Source organism: Panthera tigris, chromosome A2, assembly GCF_018350195.1.
Source record: "Panthera tigris isolate Pti1 chromosome A2, P.tigris_Pti1_mat1.1, whole genome shotgun sequence".
In the NCBI taxonomy this organism is placed as follows: Eukaryota; Metazoa; Chordata; class Mammalia; order Carnivora; family Felidae; genus Panthera; species Panthera tigris.
Window position 1 is genome coordinate 51,046,059 of NC_056661.1, and position 14,806 is coordinate 51,060,864.

Below are 14,806 nucleotides of genomic sequence, written 5' to 3' on the forward strand. Positions count from 1 at the left end.
TTGGGGATCTCGACTGTCATCCTACCTCCTCCATAAAATGGTCTCTGCTCCTGGAACTCTTTACCAGTGATGCTTCTCTGGGGAGGTCTGGCTTAATGAACATGGAAGTGAATGGTTAAGCAGGGGATCTGCAAGCTGCACAGGTTGTGCAGTGCCCAAACCTAGGAGTGTCATTCGTATCGGCCATAAGGGAGTGGGGCCCCAGTGAGTTGTTCTATAATGAAGAGTCTGTGTCTGCAAGTCAAATGGACTTGAGTTTGAATCTTGCCTCAACGATGATTTATTAATTGCTGATCACCTAGGCTTGTTTTCCTCATCTGTGAACGGGATGTTATTAGTACCCACCATGTGGGGTAGCTGAGATTTGTAACTTAACAAGTTTAGAACAGTGCCTGGTACAGAGCTAACATTTACTGAGTACTTAATTTTATGGCCAATTCACTAATCAAATTCATTAATGAAATTAAGTGTTAGGTGTCTTTTCTGAGAAGGTTCTAAGCAATCTGCGAACAATGAGTCACTGAAAAACAGCAGCTAGACTCTGCACCTAGTGGGAGGCAGGCCCTCATGCTGTCCTCTCTCAGAACTCCACTCCAGCCTTCCTTCTTGCCAAAGTCCACTTTCATTAGTCAGGCCCTTTTTTAGTTGACAAGTGATGAAACACCAAAGCAACCTAGCTTAAGCCTAAAGAAGCATTTGTGGACTGATGTAATTGGAAGGTCCAATGGGAGATCTAGGGCTCCAGCTACATCATTAAAACTTTATCTCCTTCTCCATCTCCTGGCTCTGCCTTTCTGAGTTGGCTTTATTCTCAGGCAGGTTCTTCCCCATGGCAAGAAAGTGGGTCACCAGGTGGTCTAAGCTTACATTCTAAGGCTTTTGACCCAAAAGAAGAGAAATCCTCTTCTCTCAGCATCAGAACAAGCTTATGGAAGGCCTCTGATTGGCCCAGTTCAAGTCAGATGTCCGTTCTTTGGACCAATTATCATAGATAAAGAATAGGGTGCTGTGACTGGCCAAGTTGGGGTCATGTATCCATCCTAGTTTGACAGTCCCACAAGAGCCATATGGAATGGGGGAGCGGCAGGTCTAACAGTAGTGCTGAGCATACAAGAATGTTGCCTGTCCTTGACATCCTTCTTTATGGCTCAGTTCACAGGTCACTTCCTCAGGGAACTGTCCCCTCCCTTGTCCTGTGTAGACCTCACCTTCCCACAGTAAATTTACAAATTATTTTCTGACTCCCTGACTAATCTGGGACCAACTTGAGACAAGGGATGAGAGCACATTTATTCATCTCTATCGCCTATACCTTGTTTCCTTCCCGGGCTGTGGAAGAGACATTATTGGTGGCCTATCCAGCATCCATTTCCCCATTCCTACTCAGATCTTTATTGAGTTCCCCCTTCTTTCCCCATTGCCTTGGGCTTGGTGGGGAAGCAGACTCCACTCTCACTAGTTAAAACCCATCAGAGTCATCCCTTGCCACAGTGACTGGTTCAGGAATAGGCATGTGAGAGTTTGTTTGGGCCAGCGAGACATAAGGATATTTGGGAAAGGTTTCTTGCTTTTGGGTGGGCCAGTGAAACCAGTTGGCTCCTTCCTGCCCTCTCTTGTGCTGGATGTTGACTGCTACTGGCTGCACAGCTGGAAGAAAATTCAGTTTAGGCAAAAGCTGACATCATAGAAGGCAGTACAGAGATAACCTGGACCCTTCATGGCCCTGTTGAGATGCTGGGTTGGCCAACCCTGGAGGCCATCCTGCCCCAGGACCACCAAGCCCCAAACCAACACATTTCCTTGTTATGAATCCACTTGGAGCTGGGGGTATTGTTACTTGCAGCCACAAGTACCCTGAGAGCTCTTCCTGAATGAATGACATGGGTGAGTGTCCAAAGGCTGAGAGCCACCAAGCATGCCCTCCCCTGCCACCCACACCAGTTTTCTTTTCTTTTTTTTCTTTCTTTCACACCAGTTCTTTTCTAACCTGTAGTTAACAGACATTCAAAGATTTGGGATACTTTAAAAAAAAAAAAAAAACCCACAGCAGTCACTTTACTTTTAGGTTTGCACTTTACAAAACCACAAGGGAGAAGTCCTTGAGGGAAAGAGGGGAGGGAGTGGGGGATAGTAAAGAGGGGGAAGCACAGAGTAGGCCTCAGGCCAGCCCAACAGGGCCTCCCATGTCCTGGTTGTACAGAGCTAGACCAACAACTTCAGGGAAGGGCCACAGACCTCTACAGACTGTCATCATTTGACATTAACAGGCAGTCACAGGCCTAGGGTTCCGGCAGGCCAAGGAAAGAAGTGGGCTCCCTAGCCCTCCTTCCCCCAGGCCAGGGGAAGACAGTCTGAGGCAGGGGTGAAGTCTACCCATCCAGCAGCTTTAGGATGCTCTCACGTTCCTTCAGAGTCTTCCAAGCCTGGTCCTTCTCCTTCTTGGTGGGGGTCCGCTTCTTCTGCCGGGCAGCCATGATCTTCCGGAAGGCATCCATGACCTCGTTGTCTGCCATGCGGACCCGCTGTCTCAGCTCCTGCCGGCTTACTTCCTCCTTTGCCAGCCTGTAGGGACCAGCCAACCAAGGTGTCATGGGAAGCCCACCTCCATAGTGGGGTCCCTCTCCCTCTTCCAGACTGAACCCACCTACCACCCCAGGATGGCACTCCTGTGGGCTGTTTCATACCAAAAAGCAAAGTTACTGAACCACACTTCTACGATACTATGTGCTAGTTACTACCTTAAGCCCTTCAAATATGTCAGCACAGTTAATCCTCATAACAGCCTTGTGAGGTAGGTACTATTATCCTGATATTACCAGTGATGACAGAGGTCAAGGAGAATAAAAAACACTCCTAAATCCTACAGCTAGTGAGTAGGAGATCTGAATTAAGGCAGGCTGGCTCCACGCAATCATCTTTAAAAGGTATTCTAGTGTTAGCAGAAGACCTGCTGACTTCAGTATCCAAATTCCAGAGCAACCTAAGGGTCTAGGCAGCCTGAGTGGGTGAGATGCCAAACCAACCCCTGTAAATGAAATCTGACCTATCAATTCCACTGTTGGTGGAACTGGAAGGTGGCTTAGAGATACGATCTAGTCCAACGTGTTAATTTTCCAGAAGGGGAAGCTGCTGCTCAGGGTAGGAGATACCTTGCTTAAGGCCCTGGAGCTGGTCAATAGCAGAGCTGAGGACTGGATTCTAGGCTTCTAACAACCCAAGCTAGTTCCTTCACTGTCCACTACCTTTTTTAGAAGTTTGTTTATTTGTTTATTTTTAATGTTTCATTTATTCTTGAGACAGAGAGAGACAGAGCATGACCGGGGGAGGGGCAGAGAGAGAGGGAGACACAGAATCCAAAGCACCATCTGAGCTGTCAGCACAGAGCCCGACGTGGGGCTTGAACCCACAAACTGTGAGATCATGACCTGAGCTGAAGTTGTACACTTAACCAACTGAGCCACCCAGGTGCTCGAGAAGTTTGTTTGTTTGTTTATTTATTTATTTATTTATTTAGAGAGAGAGAGCGCACGAGAGAGCGCGTGCGCACTCGAGTGGGGGTGAGGCAGAGAAATAGGGAGAGAGAGAGAGTCCCAAGCAGCCTCTACACTGAGCCGGACGTGGGGCTCAATTTTGTGACCGCAAGATCATGACCTGAACCGAAATCAAGAGTTGAACGCTTGACTGACTGAGCCACCCAAGCACCCCAGTGTCCACTACTTCTATATCTGCACATCTTTGTTTCTCCCTCTCATTCAATCTTTCTCTCCTCTCCACCCCACTCAGTATCTCTTTCATCTGTTATTTTTCCTCTTCTTGTCCTTGCATGAAAGGGAACTAGAAAGAGGCTTTGCATTCAGCCTTGGGCTCAAGTTGCAGCTTGGTTGTTGACTGGCTGTGTGACCTTCAGCAGAGTACTCACTTCATTGGCCCTTCACTTCCTCATCTAGTAAAGAGGTGAAATACCACCTACCCCCTGGACTGTAGTCCAGATTAAACAGGAGGGTGTAAATAAAGTCCCTGGCACACAGCAGGCACTCAGTAACCCTTATCCTTAAGCACTCCCTTAGCAGTTTGTCACCAAGCAGTTCCCCCTCCTTTTAATGGTGCACCTCTTTACCAATTACCCACTTGTAGACCACAAGCCCTTTGCTGTCCCTCTTCCTAGCCCCCAGTACAACGTGTAAGAGACAGGCAGAGCTGGCCAAATGCGTGTGCCCTGCCCTGTTGTGGCTCTGTGAGGCAAAGACATACACCTGCCCGTGAGAAGCAAGGAGACTCAGTTGGACGACTTCTCTACCTCCCCTCAAAAAGGGCAACAACTACCATAATCGCCCTCCAGAGATCACCTATACTTTTGTCATGACCAATGCAGGGCAAGATGGATGGGAGTCAAAATGAAATGAAAGACATTCTGACTAATTTCTTAAAGAACTGATCCTAAAACAAGGCAATTTCCAGTGAAGAGCCAATAATAATCATGGATGTCCAACAAAATGTTAACAGTTGATAAATCTAGGTACAGAGTATATTGGCGTTTACCATACAACTCCTTCAGATTTTCTGTGTTTATGAAATTTTTCATAAAAATGTTAGAGGAAAAGAAGATAAGCATGAAAAGATTAAAAAAATAAACCATATAACAATGTGAATATAGGTAATACCACTGAACTGTACTTTTTAAAATGGTACAGAGTCAATTTCATGTGTTTCTTTCACCACAATTATAAGTAGGTAAATAAATAAATCACAGATGTCTAAGCCTTAGAGTCTGTGGTATCTGGCAATATTTTTTTCAAGGCTCTCCTGGTGATTTAGAGGCCCTCCCAGGGAAGCCTATTGTAAAGCGCCCAGAAGGTGACCAGCAGCGACCAAAGCCTTCTCAGCCACTCCCAGGCCCGTGCATCCCGTCCACACTAACCTCAGCAGGTCATGCTTTTTGGTGCGGTTGTGGGCACTGAGCGCCTTCAGCTCGGCCTGCCGTTTGCGCAGCTCTGCGAGTACCTCATCTTCCGAGTCCTCTGCGGGGCGGTCCTCAGACTCCAGCAGACCCTGGGCGATCAGCTCCTCCTTGATGCGGCTCTCCAGGGACTTGGTATGTGGTACACTACAGGAAGGTAGCACTTAGCTCAAGGGCCAGCTTAGAGGGGGGACCCGAAAGGTTCCCAAGGCTAGTGACACATTCCTTTCTCTTTGGGCACTCCCTATCTATCTAGGTATAAAAATATAGAGAAAATGATACGAGCTGGAACCCTGAAACTCCTAGAAAACCTAGGAGTAAAGCTCCTTGACATGGGTCTTGGCAATGACTTTTTGGCTGTGACACCTAAAGCACAGGCAATAAAATAAAAAACAAGTGGGACTACATCAAACTACAAATTGCTTCTGCACAGCAAAAGAAATCATCAACAAAGTGAAGAGACAACTTACGGAACAGGAAAAGATATTGTAAACCATATATCTGATTAGTTAATATTAAAAATAAAGAACTCATGTAACTCAAAAGCAATAAACCTGCCCAATTAACAAATGGGCAAATATCCTGAACAGACATTTCTCCAAAGAAGATATACAAAACACCAGTAGATACGTGAAAAGATGCTCAATATCCCTAGTTAAGGTATCTTGCACCCCCATGTTCACTGGGGGTGCATTATTTACAATAGTCAAGATATGGAAGCAACCTAAATGTCCATCAATGGATGAATGAATAAAGAAGTTGTGGAATGTATATATACACACACACATACACAATGCACACATTCAATAGACTGTTATTCAGCCTTAAAAAAACAAGGAAATCCTACCATTCGTGACAACACGGATAGACTCTGAATGCATTATGCTAAGTGAAATAAGTCAGAGAAAAACAAATACAGTATGATCCCACTTATATGTGAAATCTAAAAAAAAAAAAGTTCAGGGGCGCCTGGGTGGCGCAGTCGGTTAAGCGTCCGACTTCAGCCAGGTCACGATCTCGCGGTCGGTGAGTTCGAGCCCCGCATCAGGCTCTGGGCTGATGGCTCGGAGCCTGGAACCTGTTTCCGATTCTGTGTCTCCCTCTCTCTCTGCCCCTCCCCCGTTCATGCTCTGTCTCTCTCTGTCCCAAAAATAAATAAAAAAAAAACGTTGAAAAAAAAAAAATAAATAAAATAAAATAAAAAAAAAGTTCATAGAAAGAAATCAGACTTTTCATTACCAGAGGAGGAGGGTGGGGGGAAGGGAATTGGGGGAAGGTGGTCAAAAGGTACAAACTTCTAGTTATGAATAAACACTGGGATATAATATGACTGTAGCTGACACTGTTTTATGTTATATACAAAGTTGTTAAGAGTGTAAATCCTGGAGGGCCTGGGTGGCTCAGTCAGTTAGGCATCCAACTCTTGGTTTTGGCTCAGGTCATGATCTCACGGTTCGTGAGCTTGAGCCCCACATCAGGCTCTGCACTGACAGTGTGGGGCCTGCTTGAGATTCTCTCTTTCTCCCTCTCTCTGCCCCTCCCCTGCTCCCAATGTCTCTCTCAAAATAAAAAAAAAAAAAAAAAAAAAAAAAGAGTGTAAATCCTAAGAGTTCTCATCACAGAATTTTTCTTTTCTTTTTATTGTGTCTATGAGAAGATGGATGTCAGCTGAACATGTTGTGGTGATCATTTCACAACACACGTAATTTACACATGTAAAATCAGACCATGTACATGTTTTGTACATTGTACATGTATACCTTAAATTTATACAAGGACGTATGTCAATTTTTTCTCAATATTTTGGAAAAAATACAGAGAGACACACATGGTCTTATTTCAAACATAGGCCAACACATGTGAATTGTAAAAAAATCTAGAAAAACCTATAATGCTAACAACTCAGAGAGAACCACTATTATTTACGTCACTATTATACACATTACTGTTATTTTGCTGTTATTAACATTCCACATATAAAACTGTGTTTTATTAGGGGTGCCTGGGTGGCTCAGTCAGTTAAATGTCTGACTCTTGGTTTCACTCAAGTCACGAATTTGTGGCTAGTAAACTTGAGCCTCGCATCGGCTCCATGCTGTCACTGTGGAGCCTGCTTCAGATTGTCTCTCTCTCTTTCTCTCTGGCCCTCCCCTGCTTGTACTCTTTCTCTCAAGATAAATGAACTTAAAAAATTTTTAAATATGTTTATATTTTGTTATATAATATTTATTTACTATCTATATCCCAGATTTTGTCTCATGTCATTTCCTATCTTTTATATTATTCTAGTTTTCTATATACACACATTTAAATATACGCTGAGTAAAAACAGGATCAAACTGTATTGTGCTACAACTTTTTCTTCACTTAGCACTTTAGTGTTTACCTTTTTTCATGTCAATTAACTGTGTTTCTCAAAAACGATTAGTAGTTATAAGTAATTTTACCATATGGAGTTATATCAATTTAGCCAAACAATCCGTTTCAGTTGGACATTTAGGTTGTTTGTGGTATGAACAGGGCTATGATGAACAACCTGTACTTAAGTCTGTGCATGCAGAAATGCTGGGCCAGCATGCACATGTGAAACTTTCATTGGGCTTCATCTAAATGCCCTCAACCTCTCTTAATGAAGACCTTCCCATGTTAGGATAAAAGAAGTCAACAGAAGCAAGGACCAGATAGTAGGAATGTGGACAGGGTTGTCACTCACCTGAAGGGCTTGTTCTGATTGCGGGGAGAGGTGCTTGCCCCGTCGGCCCCTGATTCTTTCCCAGACATGTCAGGAATAGGAGAGTCCTCCATAGGGGAAATAATATTTTCCTAGAAGAACACAGAAGTGGGACAGAAAAAAAAAAAAAAAAGAAATGGGAGGGAGAGAGTAAGAGCTGTAATATTTCCATTTTCTTGCTCTTCCCTGACCTACAGTCAGAGTCTTCAGTCTTCACAGACCAGAAATATTCTTTCATTGCTCCCATCGCTCTGGAAGCCTTCCCAAACTGATTCCAGGAAGCTCTGATCATTTTAGAAATGCCTCTTTTTTACTGATACCAAAAGAAGACAACACAGAAAAGCAATGAGAAAACACTCAACAACAGTAAAGAGAAGAGCCAAGGTTTGTTAAGCGTTTGGAATGTATGTTAAGCATGTTGTGACAGAGGCTGCTGGCTGTCCAGCTACACTACATTTCCCAGACTTCCTTGTGGTCAGATGTGGCCATGTGACAAACTCTCTCCAGTGGAAAGCGATCAGAAGAGAGAAGAGCCACAGCCAGTCATGGCCATAAACCCCATAAACCTTCCTTCACACATTCTTCCTTGCTCTTTTTCTGTGGGCTTGGAGTAGTAATCATACCCAGAATGACCTTGTGCAGAGCAGGTTTAGGGTGGCAAAACCATCACAGACGGGGTCCTTGTCTGATGGGGTGGGGCTGAGATCTCTCCCCTCCCCCACCTCAGCCAACCTGGAACACGTGGCCCCAGACTGTTACACGAGAGAGAAAAACACTACTGTGTTTGAGCCAGGGAGAAAACTAAGGCTCAGTGAGGTGAAAGGATGTGCCTAAGGGCCAGATAGTGGGCATAAAGAAAGGGACTCTGTATCTGGGGTTTGAATCCTGCTTCTGTTTATTAGCTGCATGACTCCAACCAAACAGTTCCTTTTTCTGAGCCTCAATCTTCTAGTATGTAACATGGAGCAAACCGCTGTCCTTGCCTCCAACAAAAGGATGCGTGGAAAGCCCCTTGCACAGGGGTCAGCCCTTAGCCAACATTCAGCAAAAGTAACTGTGGTATAGTGGCTACTTCTGGGAGAGGTTACAGACTGGGGGGGTTGACACAAGAGAGGCTTGTGTAGGATATTGGCAAGCTTTGTTTCTGTTAGGCTATATATACATGTGTGCTCATATATGAAAATTTATCAATTTATACATGTAATATCTCTGCACCTTTATAAATATGTGATATACTTCAAAAGAAAATAAAACATTAAAACAGAAAGCATGCATAATTCTGTCTTGAGTTAGGATGCTCACCTCCACCAGGGCCTGTAGGAGGCGCTGCGTCAGAGCACCAAAGGGGCACCCATCTTCGGGCTGTTCATGCTGGGCCTCAGATTTCTTCAGCAGGGCATCCACATCTGAAGTAGACAGAGAAGTGGTACACAGGTGGGCTAAGTTCTTCTAGGAACTCAAGTCCTGGCCTGGTGTGGGCAGGAAGGCGAGGGGCCTACCTTTAGTGTCCAGTTCGGTCAGTGGCCCCATAAGGCCTTTCTTCTTGTCTGCCACGGCTGCTGCCCGGGCCCCATCCTTCTGTTCCTCCAGCAGGTCCTCCTGTGCCCAGCGTTGGGAGTAGTGCTTCCCCAAGGGTGGGATCTGGTGGGGAGATGCCACCCGGCCCAAAAAGGGTAAACACTGGCAAGCCATGCCTGGGGTTGGTAGGGGCTCTCTGCGCACTTTGGGCACTGCAAAAAAGCTCATGATTCGTTCCTTCACTTATCTGTCTCCAAGTACCTACCCCAGGGCCGAGGCCTATGCTTTGCGTAGATGGGAAGAAACAAAGGAGATAAAAATCTATATGCTCACAGTCTGGTAAGGGAGACAGGTACATAATGAACTAAGACACACACAGGGGCCAGTATGGAAAATTTCCAAGATACAGGTGCAGAATGGTATGTGTACACGGACCATCTCAAGTCACAGCTATTGTCCCTAGAAAGAACTAGGAAGCTTAGGGTCAGGAGAGGAAATCGTCTTTTGTATTACTTGAATTTACTACTGCCTATATGGACTACCTTTTCAAATAAATTTTCTTTTTCAAGTAAGTTTTTTTAAAAATTCAAAGAACTGATGTGCTAGAGGTAGGTCAAGGTGCTGTGGCACATGAAAGAGAAATTTTCTGCAAGCAATCTGCAAAGGCATTTTGGTGGAGATAAGAGATCAGTGCTTTGAAGGATGAGCTAGTTTGCCAAGGGAAAAGGAGGAGCATGTACAGAGGCCCAGAGACCAGCAAGGATCCTGTGTGGGCCTAGAGTGAGGGTAAGGTGCTTGTTGGGGCTGGTAAATGCAGCAGTGAGGAGGGGGAATGACTGAGGAAACTGGAGACGGGTGGTGGGTCTGTGTCACCAAGGACCAAACTACTTGGAATCGATCTTGTGCCAAAGAGGAGCCAGAGGAGGCCTGGGAACAGGGCTGTGTCACATCTGATCATGACAGCTGGACTATGGGAGAGTTCTCCCAAACACTTCTCTTATTTTCTACATTTTCTTTGATGGAAACTGTTTTATTTACATCATAAGAAACCTAACTTTTACATACTAAAGAAAAAAAAAAGTCCCTTTGGAGACAGGGAACTGTCTTGACACCACTTGGACAAAAACTGATGAAGTCTTGAATCAAAGCAGAGGGGCACCTGGGTGGCTCAGCTGGTGAAGCGTTTGACTTTAACTCAGGTCATGATCTCACCATTCCTGAGTTCAAGCTCCGACTGAGGCTCTGTGCTGACAGCTCTGAGCCTGGAGTCTGCTTCAGATTCTGTGTCTCCCTCTCTCTCTGCCCACTCGCATTCTGTCTCTCTCTCTCAAAAATAAACAAACGTTAAAAAAAAAAAAAAAAGCAGAGGGGATGGAGATGTTGGTACAAAGAACAGCCTCACTGAAGGAGATCCATTAGGATGTATGTGGTGATCATTTGGAGGGTATAGAGAGGAAACAATGCAAGAAGAAAGCTGACAATTAGAGCCAGGGTGCCTGGGTGGGTTAATGTGTTAGATAGGAGGTTGGGCAGGGTGGGGGAAGGAAAAAGATACATGACTTTGGGATCTTTGATTTTGAGGCACTTCTCAAGTCCTCTAGTTCGTCACCATGTCTACTAAGGTCCAATGTTTCTACCTTGTAATGTTCAGCTTCATCTTCTGGTGGTTTCAGTAGTTCTTCTAGTGTGCGTACCTCCTCACTGGTAATATCAGCACAGTAGGGCTCCACTGAAGCCCAGAACCTGCAGGGAGAAGCAGATCCTGAATGGGAATCTCCTGTCCCACCAGCCTCAGTCCCAGACCCCTCCACAGCCTTTACTATTTGAATCCAAAGGCCCCTCTATGTTCTCTGGCCCGGAACCTGTTGGGCGCATCATTCTTGGGGATCCGTGGCACGTCAATTGGGTCATCAGTGAATTCATATTCCTGGATCTTGGGCTGAAGGTTTTTGGATTTGGGCCGTCCGGGGCCAGGGCCAGGCCCATGTCCCGCTTTTCCTTCCAGTTTCTGCTTCTTCGGCTTCCCATGTTTGGGGGGAGCTCCAAGCTCGTGGTCTCGACCCAGCTTCAGGAATCGGCGATCACCTTTCTTATCTTGCCAGTCAGTGAGGATCTGAAATTTACAGAGGACTGTCACTGAGAGGGAGAAAGGAAATGAAAGGACAATTCTTTCTCCTAGTGAAGAATTAGGATCTAGAACTTGAGAAGACTCCAAGGTCTTTTTATTTACCCATCTCCTGTTTAGTAAACTCCTAAGCATCCTTCAAAACTCAGCTCCTTTTCTGTGCCTGCCTCACAGAACTTTATTCATATACTTGTCATCATTCCATTCATTTGTCTGTATTGACTCACCTCTGTATCACCCAAACCACTTACAGTGTTTAGGTCAAACAAATGATCATGCCCTAGTGCATGTTAGCACTGGAATATGCCGGTGGTAACTTTTGGGGGAATGCAAACAAGCCTCCCAGCAAACCTTCACTTCAAATGTCACCACAACTGGGAAGCCTTCTCGACATCAGTTACCCAGCTTCTTAGAAGCTATAATACAACTGATTATGCCACAGCCCTGATCAAAAAGCTTCATTGCACTTCCAGGGATCACAAGTTAACTATTCATCCTTTGAGCTCCAATTAAAAAGGCCTCTTTGTGTCTCTGACACTTTGTACCTCCACTGCAGGCCCAATTGTGTTGTTTGGTCAACCTGGAATGAACAGGATACCTTGTCTTTTCAACTAGACTATAAGCTACTGGAGACCAGAAAACTTATCTTAACTATCTCTGTTCCCCAGGATCTGGCATAGTATCTGGCCCACGGGGCTGAGGGGATATTTATGTTGTCAACAGAAATGATCAGAGTAGTACCAAATAACATTTGAAATACTCAGGGTCAGACATCAACCGATGTTTTGCAAAAGTATCTCTTTTAATCCTCACAAAAGCTCTGAGGTACCTCCTATGATTCATCCCTGTTTGCAGATTTGGAACTGATGCTCAGAGATAGGAGGCAACTGTCCCAAAATCATACAGCTAGGAAACAGCAACACTAGCAAGTGCTTAGGCCAGGATTCAAATACAGGTCTCCTCAGTCCCGTTCCTTTAGTACTTCTAACCATAACCAACATCACCTGTATTTGTCTGACCTCCCTTTCCCTTTAGTTGGCAAACTCCCTGAAGACCAAAAGTGTCCTAATAATTACTTCTAATGACTAGCACCCAAAACATAATGGGGGTTCGGAGGTCAGTAAATTAGAAATCTTGAAATTTATGAGGATTGTGCACATTCTTGTGTATTCTACATGTCACCCGAGCCCAGTTTAGGCCTCTCCTCACCCCTCTAAGCTCCTGTACCTCAAGGCCTCAGCTGGTGGGGCTAACTCAATGACCCATCCTATCACTTGTCACAGTCCACCCTGGTGATATCCTCTCTGTAGGGTATCACCTGGGTTTCAGCCTCGAGAACCCGTAGGCGCCGGCTGGCAGAGGAAAGTAGGGTCTCAAGCTCCAGCTGCAGAGTGTCCAGCTCCTCAATGCCGATGCCATCATCCTCAGAGCGGGCCAGCACTGCCGTGTAGCGTGGACAAACCTTCAGGTGGTCCACGGACTTGAAGTCATGGAACTGCAAGGGGCAGTCCTTCAGTTCACTCATGGCCCAGGATACGGGACCCTGTGGAACTGGAGAGAAGAGAGCCATGGATAGGAGATAAAATGGGACAAGAAAAGTCGAAGAGCTCCCTCCATCTAGGGACAGTTTCAAGGGGAAAGCCAGGCTTCAGTACCCTATTGACAAGGTCAATGGCACAGCTCCTACTCAGAGAGCCCTTACTGTGCATTAAGCTAAGGGCAGACGTTTTACTGGTTTCTCATCAATTCCTCACCCAACCCCATAAAGAGGGACAATGGTGACCTACACTTTACAGATAAGGGAACTCAGACTCCAAGGATTTTACCTGCCCAAGTTTACCAAGATGCAATCTGAATCCAGGTAGTTTTGAGTCTGTGTCACTAATTACCATGATATACTATGCCGTCTTTCTGATGCTCTTCTGTTCTCCACTTGGGTTCTGCTAAGCCCCTGATCTCCAAACATCCATTCTTACAATGTTAATGTTCTCTGTGCCTCCCAGCCTCTCCTTGTCTCACCCCTTCCCATCTTTGTCCCTTCTCTTTGCCCCTGACAGTGGTTAAGAATGTGGGATGGTTGGGGTGCCTGGGTGGCTCAGTCGGTTAAGCGTCCGACTTCGGCTCAGGTCACGATCTCACAGTCCGTGAGTTCGAGCCCCGCGTCTGGCTCTGTGCTGACTGCTCAGAGCCTGGAGCCTGTTTCAGATTCTGTCTCCCTCTCTCTCTGACCCTCCCCCGTTCGTGCTCTGTCTCTCTCTGTCTCAAAAATAAATAAATATTAAAAAAAAAATTAAAAAAAAAAAAAAAAAGAATGTGGGATGGTAAGGGGTGCCTGGGTAGCTCAGTTGGTTAAGCGTCTGACTTTGATTCTGGTCATGATCTCCAGGGTCATGGTTCAAGACCCAGGTTGGGCACTGTTCTGACAGCTTGGAGCCTGGAACCTGCCTCGGATTCTGTGTCTCCCTCTCTCTCTCTCTGCCCCTCCCCCTCTCATGCTCTGTGTGTCTCCCTCAAAAATAAACATTAAGAAGTTAAAAAAAAAAAAAAGAATGTGGGCTGATAAACAGGACATACCTGGGTTCAAGCCCAGCCTTTTACCATTTTCTATTTACATAGCTCTGATTATGTTTTTTAACCTTCCTGAGTCTCGATTTTCCCATCTACAAAATGGGGACAAAAGAAATCTGAGTCTGTTTCCCCATAAGAAGTCTGAATTTGTAAAATGGGGATCACAATAGTACCTACCTCCCCGGGATGTTCTGAGGATTAAGAGAGGATGCTCGTCAAGAGCCCAGTTCAGTGCCTGACACAGAAGTGCGCCTGTTTAATGTCTGGCCCCTCCCGTGGGTCGCCCCAGTGACTCGCCTTCAGGGTCCCCGTCCTCCAGGGACCCCCTAACGCGGCCCCTACCCCCTCTACCTCCTCACTGCAGCCTCCTGCAGCCTCCTACGGCCCCCAGGCCGCGGGAGGGGTTGGGGAGTTCCGGTTGGTGGGAGCAACCGCCCCGGAACTGGCTAGGGGCGGGCCCCCTGCAGAAGACGCGCGGGTGGGAGACGCGAGGGAGAGCCCAATATGGCTTGCGGGGAAGGGTTTGCAGGCCGCGAGCGAGCCCACTGCAGGTGGGATGGGGGCGGGGGTATGCCTCGGGCCTACTCTGGGGAACAGCCGGAGGCTGGGGGCGGGGCTCGGCAGCCGAGATCTTAGCCCGGCAGTTAGTTCCGCCGTGCCTCAGGGGCTGCAGGTAGGAGGGGCCCAGAGAAAAGATAGGGGCGCGGAACCGGAAGGAACGAAGAGCTCCTCTGCCTCGCCTTGTCCTAATATGGTGCCCAACCTGAGGCCGGGCTGCACCATTGCCTGACTATGGGGAAAGACAGCAAAGACGACAAGAAGGCCAAAGTCACAAGCGAGAGCTACACTCATAACGGGATAGGCTTGAGTATTGATCTAAAGCTTCGGGAGTCTAAAAATACCGAGG

General features: G+C 46.3%; 1 protein-coding gene across 2 annotated transcripts; it reads right to left on the reverse strand.

Annotated features, from left to right (window-relative positions):
• Window positions 1–2,054: 2,054 nt before the first annotated feature.
• On the reverse strand, window positions 2,055–14,583 carry TADA3 (transcriptional adaptor 3). Of its 2 annotated transcripts, none has more exons than XM_007075489.3 (9): window positions 14,251–14,583; window positions 12,650–12,882; window positions 11,069–11,319; window positions 10,844–10,949; window positions 9,188–9,329; window positions 8,991–9,094; window positions 7,671–7,780; window positions 4,919–5,104; window positions 2,055–2,562 (listed from the first exon to the last, which is right to left on the reverse strand). In XM_007075489.3, exons 2-9 carry the CDS (start codon window positions 12,854–12,856, stop codon window positions 2,370–2,372), a joined length of 1,299 nt encoding a protein of 432 aa, XP_007075551.1. In that variant the 5' UTR covers window positions 12,857–12,882; window positions 14,251–14,583; the 3' UTR covers window positions 2,055–2,369. The 2 variants fall into 2 exon arrangements, with proteins under 2 accessions (XP_007075551.1, XP_007075549.1); XM_007075487.3 differs by having other exon boundaries at window positions 14,077–14,583.
• Window positions 14,584–14,806: the final 223 nt, after the last annotated feature.

Bases quoted from the DNA above. Each gene is read 5' to 3' on its own strand.
- TADA3 (XM_007075489.3), bottom strand. From the start codon at position 12,856: ATGAGTGAACTGAAGGACTGCCCCTTGCAGTTCCATGACTTCAAGTCC. The intron at 5,105-7,670 runs GTGAGTGACAAC...ACCTTCCTGTAG, and splicing joins AATCAGAACAAGCCCTTCAG to TGTACCACATACCAAGTCCC. The intron at 2,563-4,918 runs GTTAGTGTGGAC...TGGTCCCTACAG, and splicing joins AAAAAGCATGACCTGCTGAG to GCTGGCAAAGGAGGAAGTAA.